The sequence below is a fragment of the Bombina bombina genome, chromosome 1 (genome assembly GCF_027579735.1).
Source record: "Bombina bombina isolate aBomBom1 chromosome 1, aBomBom1.pri, whole genome shotgun sequence".
Classification (NCBI taxonomy): Eukaryota; Metazoa; Chordata; class Amphibia; order Anura; family Bombinatoridae; genus Bombina; species Bombina bombina.
Window position 1 is genome coordinate 470,872,992 of NC_069499.1, and position 13,155 is coordinate 470,886,146.

A 13,155-nucleotide genomic window follows, 5' to 3' on the forward strand; every position below is an offset into this window, starting at 1 on the left:
TATCCCCTGCCCTTAACGCTTCCCTTGTCCAAAACTGTACCGCTAGACAAGTTACCCATATGCGTTGCATCCTCATGTAGGTGGACTTTCTCAAGAGGGTAATTTAAATTTCAGTTTAATCTTCTTGACAAAGTTTAACTGCGTGCAAAAGAAACGTTTAGGGATAATGTGTCTAGCTGTATACTTTTGGACACAGGAAGTGTTAAGGATAGGGGATCGAAGCAAGTCCTTCTTAGCTGAAGGGTGGTATTCAAAAAGATTTCCTTGGCTGAATCCTACTCCACATCTCTTATATGCAGATCATTTTTATGCATCTTTTAAGTGCAATTTTATGGGACTTAATAGAATGTAAATAAATGCTGCTATGAATCGCAGATGTGCTCTGTTTTGTTTGTTTTGATAGATGTTCTTATTGTGGTTTGCACACGGCTGAATCCTGGAAGCTAGAGCGGCACTGAGATATTAAAGACAGCGTTATCCTTGTAAATTCAGACAGCATAAGGACTTTTTTGTTACTTTGCTCTTAAAGGTATTGTTTCACTATTTGAAGTTTATTGGATACTATCACATAACTCCTGCAGCTCGTAGTGAGGTCTTTAACGGTTACCGACTAATTGGACTCTTGGATTTGAGGTGAAGGATCATCTATAGATTTGTACTTTTGGTGTTTTTTACTTTTGAATTTATTTATTATATTTTTTGTTTTTTGTTTTATTTGTTACATTTAATAATAAAAGTAAACTGGATTTTTTTTAACTGCATGATATATTTGAATCAAGAAAGTTTAATGTTGACTTTCTGGTCCCTTTAAATAACTACTGCACCAATACATATGTGGGAGGTCTCATTGGTTAGTGACCATAACAAATACATAACCCATACTGCTGTATTAGTTTGAAACAACTTTTACTTAATATGTCACAAAGATTAATTACCATAGGTTTTTGCAGCACAAAAGAAGGAACAAAATGTAACGCTGCAGCAGAAAGGTTTCTTTTAAATGCACATTAAATTATATGCATCAGAAATGAATTATTGCATTGCAAAAAGTCTGTATACAAAGTAAATGATTAAAAGTGTTTAACATTGTCAGTTTTGTTTTGTTTTGCATTTCATGGACACACTCCTTAAAAGGCTCTTTAGTGTTGTTTATTCTATTATCAAGCAGGCCCTAAGCAGTATGTAAGAGGTGAATCCAGTGGATAAGCCCATGCGCTCTGGAGGCAGTGTACAAATACATAGTTTTGTTTTTTTCAGGTTTAAATTACAGGAAACGCAAACAAAATTGATCATGAAAGGGGATTGCATGTAATAATGAAAGTGATTACATTCTAAATTATATTTTAAGTTTAATATCGCTATGTGTCGGAAGTTTAATTAAAATGCATTTGCTTTTTTCTTTATTGCTTTTTGTTTCTCATTCCTTTGAATATTAAAGACATTCTGATATTTTGTTTCAATTTAAAAATAATTTGTAGTTGTGGTAATCCAAAAAAAAAAAAAAAAAACATAATCACTAGTCAATGATTTACCACCTAAACATTTTTTTTAAGACCCACTGAAATGAAAGGGTCTAAAAGGCACAATATACTGTACATTTGCTAGAATACATTTCATCAGGATTACACTGTTTGCAGTCTATAAACGTTTGACAGCATGTACACAATGATAGAGTAAGCAGTATACCGTTTTTGTTCAATTTGAGCAAGGATGTTGCAGTTTCCATATTTTTAAATAAAGCACCAATTCTTCCTAATGAATGTTGCTTAGTATGATTGATTTTTGTAGACCTAAGGGGGTCAGCAACTCAGTTATGCGCTGTTTAAGGACATAAATTGTATAAAACATCATGTTAATAAAGTATGAGGAAATGGTGCTTTAACCTGGCATGACTGTTTTTTTTAACTTTTTATTACCTTAGTTTATTTCTTGTTTGTTTTTTATGTGATTTCATCTGCAGTTTTAGAGTTGAGCTGCAATTTTTTGTTGTTAAATATGGCAATCATTGCAGCAACTTATTAAATTATTTTTTTATTTATTTATGCATGTATTTGTTGTTTTTACAGGGCATGCCCTTAAACCTCAGGTGGCCTCAATTTTTACTTCCTTTTTGGATGGGTTAAAAAAATTCTACATCACAAAGGTACAGTTTTTGCTACAGAACTTTTTTTGCTTCTTTAACTGGGGCTTTTTTGAATCTTAGAATTTGCATGCTTATCAAGCTGCGATAACAATATATATATTTTTTATTCATTTTTTCAGTTTATTTTTTTTCTATTGTAATGACTCATCAACAGTACAAAAAGCAATTTTACAAGTACACATGGACTATTATTACAACTTAACTCCAGTTTGTTACATTTGTATGCCAAATTCTAGTGGAGCATTAACTGTCTGATTCTGACCAAATATAGGTTTCAGAAAGCTTTTATCTTGCTGAGTCAATTACACGTGCTATAACTTTCACTTACAGCTACTTTATAAAAATAATACACTAAATAAACCTCTTTTCTAATTAACCAAGTCATTTTTTTTTATTTTTATGTTTTTAATACTGACATGCTTGAACAAGTTTTTGGCAGGATCTATTCTGCTTTTTTGATATTCTTACATTTTCTTCATTTTTAAAATCCTTTAATTATTTTTTTTATATATACAGGAATTAAAATATTCTATTATAAAAAAATATATAAAATACTCAAAATTTACTTTAGAGCATTTGATCTTTAAACAAAATGCCTTCTTTTGCTATGTGTTCAGAAGGGTTAAATACTAGACATGCAAAAATGTGCTTTTGTTCGTTTGCAAAGAAAAACAAAAAATCTTTTACTAATTTGGTCCAAATTAGTTTATTAATTAATTATGAACAAATAGATCATTTATTCATTAGTTAATTTAGTTTAGCCCAGGAGTGTCAAACAAATGACCCACGGCGAAAATGGCCAGAAAAGTAAACCCTGGGGAGAGAAAATTGGGTGCAAGGTAGAAAATTTTGAGTATTTTATATTTTTTTTTATAATAGAATATTTTAATTCCTGTATATATATAAAAAATAATGGGGAGAGAAAACTTGGTGCGTGGGAGATATTTTTCCCCTCTTGTTATCATTGTAAGAAGTCATACAATAGATTATAACCCTCAAGGCAGAACATGCTTTGATCTGAGATATCGCAGAAAATGCAGCATGTCTGCAGAAGAATGGGACACATGTAGGAATTTTTAGTACTTTCGCTTTGCCATGCTGTTCTACATCATAATGTTCCCTTCAAACAGCGCTGTGCTCTGACGGCACTGTGTAAGTTTCCCTTAACACAGTACAGCCAGAGTAAAACGTTGATTAAGAAAACAGTCAAATATGCGGCAGTGCATTAATTGATGACTCTACTTCCCAGTCTGCAAAGCTGTGACCCCTGAATGTAAGACTTGGGATCTAAGCACCTTTATTATTACTACATTTTTACCTTATAATTATGTGCTACTACACCAAAGGAAACACATTTATTCAAGACATTTTAAAAACTTAAACTTTTTTTTTTTCGGCAGCTAAGTTGCAATACAATTTTCAACTGCTGCATTATATTTTAAAACTTCAAAAATTGCTTTATTTTCCAGTTAATAAAAACATTGCAAATGAGCTATTTTTTTGTGTGTGTGATTGCCTTATTTTAAATGGCATTTTGTTTCAAAATCATCTGCAGACAATTTTTTGCAGAAAGTTCATGTTCTAACTCTGGGTTTATAACGTTACGTGACGTCCTTTGTTTATGCAAAAGTTTTCCCATGTTTGCTGTTTTAAAAAAGTGCTTGTTTTTTTTTTCTTGTTTGCGCATGTGCGTATATATACATTTTATACATTCGGCCCTCTATTCCTACGTTAATGGACAATTCGGCCCTTTTTAAGATATGAGTTTAACACCCCTAGTTTATCCATTTAATTGAGTAGGGAAACTAAATTAACAAATGTTTTCTTTAAACACGCTAAAGAACAGTTATTTCTTTCCTAAGATATGGTGAGTCCACGGCTTGAGTAATTACTGTTGGGAATATCACTCCTGCAGGAGGATGCAAAGAGCACCACAGTTAAACTGCTATCACTCCCTTACCCACAACCCCCAGTCATTCTATTTGCCTTCGGTGCATTGAGGAGGTTAAGTTTAGGTGTCTGAAGAAAATTTTTGATTTATTCTACAAGCAAGTTTTGGGGTATAGCCGTATTCCACGTCATTCCTTGCAGTCGGGTAGCGTGGCTTTAAAGTAGTTAGATACTTGTAAAGAGTTACTTACTGCGTTTTCCTAACAATTGCTGCTCTAGTTTAGAAAGCCAGAGTTGGCTACTCTGCTCTTTCTTTTTCAAAGATCCAGGTGAGGAACTGTGTCCTCTCCTTGTAACTGTCTACATGCCAGACAGCGGAGCAGGTAAGTGCTTTTTCTTCCAGTGGGGGAGACCATGCACTTAACAAATTAAAAACACTGCTTTTTTATTGGGACATAGATAATCCTGTTGTATGGATTACACTGGGGCATGAAGCAAGCACTGTAGCATGTGTGAGACTAACATTTAAACTCTTTTAAAAAGAAAGGGTAAAATGTTTTTATTAGGCTTTATTTTCTGACACATATTTACTTGATAAAACAATACAAGTTTAAACTGAAAGTAAGGCTGCATTTTCTATTTCAGCAGCTTATTCATTTCCCCTTTGCTTTAAAATAAAACAATGCAACATTTTAAACTGTCAGGTTTGAAAAACAAAACGGTTATTTTTGGTACTCTGTGTACCAGGAAGTAGTGCCTCCCTGTGTCGCAGCAGTAATTTGAGCTCGGCAGTTGCGGTCACATGACCAGCTTTGCTTCATAACATTTCTGAGGGAAAAGTTTTTTTCTCTATTTCTGGGTGATCCGGTCTTAATTGGTATCGGTAAGGCACCTCAGTAATTGAATTGTGGGGTTGCCTGAAGGGGATTTTAGAAGTTTATTTGATGTTTATTAAATGTTTTTTCTTAACTTTTCTCACAATTTTAGCTGGGGATCGATCCTAATTTGGGATAAAATTTAAAGTGTATTTTTTCCTTGGCTTATTTTTATTGAATATTAAAATCTTTGGAACTTATCTGTACAAGTTTATTTACTGTTTCACAACATGTCTGATATGGAGCAAGATCCTACTCTCATGAATTCATGCTTATTATGTTTAGATGCACAAATTGCAGCTCCTATGCAATTTTGTTCTTCATGTGTCAAGAAAACCTTACAAAATAAAGGTAAAATGTTTGAGCCTAATTTCTCTCAGGCTGATGCTGTTAAAATAATACCTCAGCTGTCTCCTGCTGCGTCCCAAGCCTCAATGGCATCACATGCAGTGCCATGCAGGTCCTCTATAACTCCTAGTGGAGTTTATTTAAAAGCAGAAATTGCTGCCCAGGTTTTTTCAGGGGTATCTGCGGCATTAGCTGCCATACCCAGATTACAGGGAAAACACAAGAGGAAATCTAGAAATTCAGAAAGTAAGGTGCCTGTCCTCAGTTCTGCTTCCCAATTTGCCCTTTCTCATAAGTCTGATGAGGAAGATACATCTGGACTTTCTGAGGGTGAAATCTCAGATTCGGACTGTATAATTCCTTCTTCTGAGACTGATGTGGTATCTTTCAGATTTAAGCTTCAACACCTTGTGTATTGTTAAAGGAGGTTTTAGCTACTTTAGATGACTCTGATACCCCTGTCATTGTCACACCTAAGAAATCTAGTAAACTTAATAGTTTCTTTGTTGAGCCTTCCACTTTGGAGGTTTTTCCTGTGCCGGACCGTGCTAGGGAGATTATCTCACAGGAATGGGAGAAACCAGGGGTGTCTTTTTTTCCCTGTCTCCCATTTTTAAGAAAATGTTTCCTGTTGAGGACTCCATTAAAGACTCTTGGTATACTGTACCCAAAGTTGAAGGGGCCATTTCCACTCTGGCTAAGAGAACCACTATTCCTATTGAGGATAGCTGCTCTTTTAAGGATCTAATGGACAAAAAGCTGGAGGCTTATTTGAAAAAGATTTATGTTCATCAAGGTCTCCAGTGGCAATCTGCAGTGTGTATTGCCACCGTGACTAGTGCGGCATCTTATTGGTTCAATGCCTTGTCTGATTCTCTTCAAGTAGATACTTCCTTGGATGAAATTCAAGATAGGATTAAAGCTCTAAAGTTGACCAATTCCTGTTGACCAAGGGGTCCAACAGGAGTAGCCGTGTCTCTCCTGGTTGTTTTTTTTTATTTGCTTATCTGGTTAAATAATATGCTTTAAAAAACCTTATAGTATGCTCAGATGCAGCCCTCAGTATTAGCTATTATTAGTTAAAAGTAATTCAGCCCTCGGATTGTAAGGGCTTAGCTTACTTCAGCAATATTTACTGTGGGCTAATATAAAGAATTATTATTGATATTCAGCAAACCTGTACTATCTATTAACCAGGTTTAAAGGGACACTATACCCAAACATTTTCTTTCATGATTAATGTAGAGGATATAATTTTAAACAACATTCTAATTTACTTCTATTACCTAATTTGCTTTATTCTTTAGATATACTTTAATGAAGAAATAGCAATGCACACAGTGAACCAATCACAGGAGGCATCTATGTGCAGCTACCAATCAGCAGCTACTAAGCATATTTAGATATGCCTTTCAGCAAAGAATATCAAGAGAATGAAGCAAAATAGATAATAGAAGTACATTAGAAAGTTGTTTATAATTGTATGCTCTTTCTAAATCATGAAAGAAAAAATGTGGTTTTCATGTCCCTTTAAGTGTTTTTAATTCACTAGCCTTTGCTACAGTATTTGTGTGTGTTGCTAGTTTATTTAATAAAGACTATAATGTATGAATGAAATTGAACTTTTAATACTATATGAATTATCCAAATTACATTATACTCTTTGAGTTAAGACTTATTGTACTATTGTGGAGTTCTTTTGCTACAAACTTTTTTGTATTTCTTTTATACAATTAGTTTATCTAGTTGTTTTGTCCTGCTCAAACTTAGACTCCACATCAGATGTTGGCTCTAATAATTATAATTCATTTATGTATTCATTAAACTAGAATGTACACATATTAGGATACGAATATATGAGCAACATCTGCTACTGCTTAACTCTGATATACCCTAATCCTATATGTTCTAAAGATTCCTTACAAGGGCAAAACCTTGCTTGGACCCGATTTGGCAGAAATTATCTCTGATATTACGGATGGAAAAGGGTCTTTTGTACCTCAAGATAAGAAGAATAGGCCTAAAGGACAGCAGAGTAATTTTTGTTCCTTTCGTAACTTCAGAGGAAAGCCTTCCCCTTCTTCTTCCAAGCAGGAACAATCCAAGCCTTCTTGGAAACCCAATCAGTCTTGGAACAAGGGGAAACAAGCAAAGAAACCTGCGGCTGATTCCAAATCAGCATTAAGGGTTTGCCCCCGATCCGGGATTGGATCAGGTGGGGGGGCAGACTTTCTCAGTTCTCTGAAGCCTGGTTATGAGATGTCCCAGATAACTGGACTGTGGACATAGTATCCCAGGGTTACAAATTGGAATTCCAGACTTTTCCTCCCAGAGGCAGATTCCATCTCTCAAGATTATCTACAGACCATATAGAGAGAGAGGCGTTCTTGAAATGTATACCATATCTTTCCTCCCTGGGAGTGATAGTTCCAATTCCAGTGCAGGAACATGCGTATCGGGTTCTACTTCAACCTGTTTGTGGTTCCCAAAAAAGAGGGAACTTTCCGTCCCATTCTAGACTTGAAGTGTCTAAACAAGTTTCTTACAGTTCCATCCTGCAAGATGGAGACTATACGCTCCATTCTTCCTTTAGTACAAGAGGGTCAGTTCATGAGAACCATAGACCTAAAAGGATGCATATCTTCATGTTCCTTTTCACAGGGACCATCACAGATTCCTGAGATTTGCCTTAATGTAATAAATTTGGATAAAATAAGTTCAAAATAGTTTTGTAAACAAATAGCAAATACAAACTTTTGCTCATGCCTATTAAAAACATAGATGAATTTGTTCTCTTGTGCCACTTCCAGTGAAGATACAGCTGGTGAGCAAATGGAAACAGCCATACATGTGTATGATCCAGTTACTGGACATAGAAATGGGGTAAAAAGTAGGTCTTCCAGGAGTGCAACTATGTGTTTAATCCTTTTGAAGGAGCTAAACATATAGTAAAAGAAGTTACTTTGTTTTATTACTATTATAGTTTAAATCCATGTATTTATCTTTACACGAGAATGTCCCTTTATTACCAATCTCAATCTCACACAGTTGTCTATGACTTCATGAAATTCACTGATGAATGCATTTTCCTTTTTTTCTGTATAGTATAGCTATGGAATTATTCAAATGCAAAAATATAATGTGTAAGCACAAGTTTTATAGTCAGTCCATAAAGGCTTTTAAAATTGCTAGCAAAATAATTGTATTATTTTTATTGCATATTGTATTTAAAATGAAATTAATAAGCCATTGCTTGAGCATTGGGTTTTGTTCTGTGGAGTATCCTGAAGCACTTAGTAAAACAATCTGCATAATGTATAAAGGAGTTGTAATACAGAAGGAAAAAGGGCCCATGAGAAACATCTAACAACGAAAGAACACTTGACATGCTGTGACAGATAGCCGTGTTTTATAAATGCTTCAAATGGAGGCCGAAACAGAAATTACATCTGCTGCAAATCCTGATGAAGTGCAATGTTTTCTTATTGGGAAAGGGATGCTTGATTCTGAATCCCTAAAAGGACATTAAAGGGACATGAAACCCCATTAATTTAATTAAAGTTTGTGAAAAATTTACTTTTTTATATTATAGCATCTGGAGATCAAATGGTGGCATGAAATATATGAAAATGGGCCTAGATCAATACTTTATCTATTTTAAAAATATATAGTTTTGGGGGTCAATTTTGACAATTCGGCCAGTTTTGCTATACCAAATGAGTAACCCAATTGCACCCTTGACACTAAACCCAAAATTTTTCTATAAAAAATCAGGTAGAGAATACAATTTTCAACAACATTCCAGTTTACTTCTATTATCTAATTTGCTTTATTGTTTAGATATACTTTGTTGAAGAAGTAGCAACACATGGGTGAGCCAATCACACAAGGCATCTATGTGCAGCCACCAATCAGCAGCTACTGAGCCTATCTAAATATGCTTTTTTGGCAAAAAATATAATGAGAATGAAGCAAATTAAATAATATAAGTAAATTAGAAAGTTGTTTAAAATTGCATGTTCTTTCTAAATCATGAAAGAAAAAAAATTTCATGTCCCTTTAAGATGATCACAAACAACAAAAATATATGTCTGATCTTAGCTAAATAAGACGCCAAAGAGATTTTTTTTTTTTTTTTTTACAGTGATCATCTTCTATATTTTTTAATTTTACAATAATTTCTTAATTCTGAGAATAAATAGCTAGTTAAAACGATCATCCACTGAAAGCTCTTTTTACCCCCCCCCAATAAATATATATATATAGTTTTCATAGGTAAAACAAAACACAAATAACAAAGATTTCTGTGTAAACTGAGTGATAGCCAAAATGTTTTAAAAATTCTCGGTTACTTTGGGCAAGGTTTTCTCTGAAATTCATAGTAGTGAACGGATTAAATACATCTCTCTTTTGTTTAAAAATTGTACTTGTCTCACACTGCCTAGAGAGGACAAAAACAAATTCAGTAACTTGCAAATGCTGAAAATCAAATAGATGGTTTAGGAAATTTTCAGTATTTTGAAAACCTAACTGACAGGTTTAGTTTTTTTGCCTTTCTTGGGAGTGTGGGACAAAGCACAGTGTTTACACAAAGCAATATGTTTTAATGCCCTTTTAAACCTCTAAACCAGTTACTTTTAAACAAAACTACACTAAGGTGCCTATTCAAAATGAACGTTATGTTAAAACATTCTTGCTATTCAGGAGCTGGCATTCAAAATCAAGTGAATTGACCAAATTTCACGCGCTCCTTGTGTGCATGAATCTTAGACGTGTGATTCGATGAATGAAAATGACATGCTTGCATTTTTTTACGCCTTCACTTTGCAGTTTTCAAGCATATTGTGTGAAATTGCTATAAAAAAATAAAGAAAACAAGATATCGGACAAATTTGGGGCAAAACATCTGCTTGCGGGTAACTTCATTGCTAGCAATGGGGAGAAACAAAGTCACACAAAAAGAATCTACATGTGTTTTTTTTGGCTTTGATTACTTACCTGAGCACTCTATAACAATTATTATGTGTAACTGAAAGGAAAATTAAGCACTAAATACCTGTACATTTTATACACCTCCCTCTTATTATGGGTGCCACAATTTTCGAACCTAGGTTTCACTGCAGTTATCTGAAGTTACTGCACATGCACTAACACTTGGGCACTAAAATGCAGTGAAGGCTACATTTCAACATGGCAGCACCTATGTCTAGAGGGAGGCAAGGAATAACCCAAATTCTATGCTTCTAAAATGTATTTAGTTTTTACAGCATTTTCACATATTTTAAATGACAAAATTTAAAATAACAAAAATAAAACCTTCATGTGGTTTCAAAGCAGATACAAGCATTTGTATATTTACAAGCGTTTGTTTGACTTGATTTTCACTAGATATGAAAATCAAGTAATGTGCACCAATTTGTTGAATTATAGGACTTTTCTTTCATAAAGGTGGTTGGAGTCCATGATTCATTACTCCTGGGAATTACTTTCCCTGCCACTAGGAGGAGTCAAAGATTCCCAATCCCCAAGAGTTCTATATAACACCTCCCACCTCTATGGTAGTTAGTCTTATCTTTGCCACCACTGGAGGAAGGTGAAGCGTGAAGATGTGCAAATAATTTCTTTGTTGAGAGAAACATAGAAACTTAGATATTGACGGCAGATAAGAGCCATAGGCCCAGCAAGTCTGCCCGATATTACCTAACAGTATAAACTTATCCAGTTTGTAGGATAACCTTATGTTTGTCCCATGCATTTTTAAAGTCCCCCACAGTGTTTGTCGCTACTACCTCTTGAGGAAGTTTATTCCATAAATCAATCACTCTTTCTATAAAGTAGCGTTTCCTCAAATTACTCCTGAATCTACTACCCTTTAGCTTGAGCTCATGACCCCTTGTTCTTGAATTTTCCATTTTATGTAAAATACCCACAGCCTCAGTTTTACTAAACCCTTTAACGTACTTAAAAAGTTGCTATCATATCACCTCTTTCCCTTCTCTCCTCTAAGCTATACATATTTAGGTTTATTGAACCTATCCTGGTAAGTTTTATTTTTTAGACCATGTACCATTTTTGTAGCCCTCCTTTGCACAGATTCAAGTTTGTGAATATCCTTCTGAAGATATGACCTCCAGAACTGCACACAATACTCAAGATGAGGACTAACTAATGATCTATAAAGTGGCATAATAACCTTACTATTTCTGCTGCAAATACCTCTACCAATACATCCAATACATCCAAGCATTGTGCTAGCCTTACCCCCCCCCCCCCCCCCCCCCGTGGAACATCCACTCTGTTACAAATTTTTGTATCATCTGCAAACACATACTTTCCCCTGTAGCCCTTTGCTGATATCACAGATAAATAAGATAAACAAAACAAGCCCCAGAACTGACCCCTAAGGAACACCACTAGTAACAGCCCCCTCTGCTGAATGAACTCCATTTACTAAGACATTTTGTTTTCTGTCCTTAAGCCAGCATTCCACCCAGTTCACAATTTTTGAATCTAGACCAAGAAGATAAAGTTTGTGAATTAGTTTGTGTGGGACAGTGTCAAATGCTTTGCTGAATTCTAGATATGCTACATCAACTGCTCCACCCTTGTCTAATACTTTTGTTACATTATCAAAGAAGTAAATTAGATTAGTCTGACATGATCTCCCTGAAGTAAAACCATGCTGATTTTGGTCCTCTAAATTGTTTGTCTTTATGTAAGTCATAATTCTTTCTTTTAAGAGGCTTTCCATTAATTTCCCTACTACTGAAGTTAAATTAACTGGCCTGTAGTTACTATATTCTTCTCTACTGCCCTTTTTATGAAGAGGTATTACATTTGCTATTCTCCAATCATCTGGGACAGCTCCTGTTAATAGTGACTGATTAAACAGATCTGTTAATGGGACAGTTAGCGCTGATCGAAGTTCTTTTAAAACCCTTGGATGAATATTATCAGGACCCACTGCTTTTTTAACATTTATTTTTGATAATGCTAACAAAACCTCACCCTCTGTTAAAAGATTACTGTTAAGCCTGTTTCTATTTTACATAGCATCCCTTAATGTAGACATTCTATCTTCACAATCTTTTGTGAAAACAGAACAGATGTAATCCTTGAGACAGTCTGCAATCTGCTTGTTTCCTTCTATTATTTAACAATCAACTGATTTAAATTTTACTATTCCTACCTTATTTTTTCTTCTATCACTGATATATCTAAAGAATGTTTTGTCCCCATGTTTTACTGACTGTGCTATCTTGTCTTCTGCATGAGCTTTAACCTTCCTAATTAACTGCTTAGTCTTTTTTGTTGGAGTCTCCATATTTTCATATCATTATCTGCTTGTGTGTGTCTGTAATTTTTATAAGCTATCTTTTTGTCTTTACAGCATGTGCTGCTACTTTGGAAAACCAAATTGGTTTCCGCTTTTTTTACTTTTACAGACATGTCTAATACAGTGTGCGGTTGCATCTAAAATGGCACCTTTCACAAATTCCCACTGTTCTTGAACCCCTGTAATAAGAGTTTTCCATTTTAAATAGTTTTTTAGGTATTCTCCCATTAATGAAAAATATGCCTTCCTAAAGTCTAAAACTTTTGTTTTAGTCTGGGTGGACAGTTCCTGCACATGAATACTAAACCAAACAGATTGATGATCACTGGATCCTAAGTTCTCACCTACAGACACATCTGAAACTGTATCACTGTTTGTAAGTATTAGATCTAATATAGCTTCCTTACGAGTTGGTTCCTTGACTAATTGCTCAAGTGATTCCACTAGCAGAGATTCAAAACTATACCTGCTTCTAGCTGATCTAGCAGAAGGAATCTTCCAGTCTATATCTGGCAAATTAAAGTCCCCCAGTACTATAACCTTACCCTTCATGGTCATTTTGG

General features: G+C 34.6%; 1 protein-coding gene across 2 annotated transcripts in view; it reads left to right on the top strand.

The window, feature by feature from the left end:
• The window catches only part of AGPS (alkylglycerone phosphate synthase), a 705,364-nt gene that overhangs the window by 428,048 nt on the left and 264,161 nt on the right, over window positions 1-13,155 (top strand). For both annotated transcript variants that reach the window (XM_053698493.1, XM_053698494.1), the window contains exon 13: window positions 2,067-2,143. In XM_053698493.1, coding sequence (XP_053554468.1) covers window positions 2,067-2,143 — 77 coding nt within the window. The remainder of the gene's footprint in view (window positions 1-2,066; window positions 2,144-13,155) is intronic.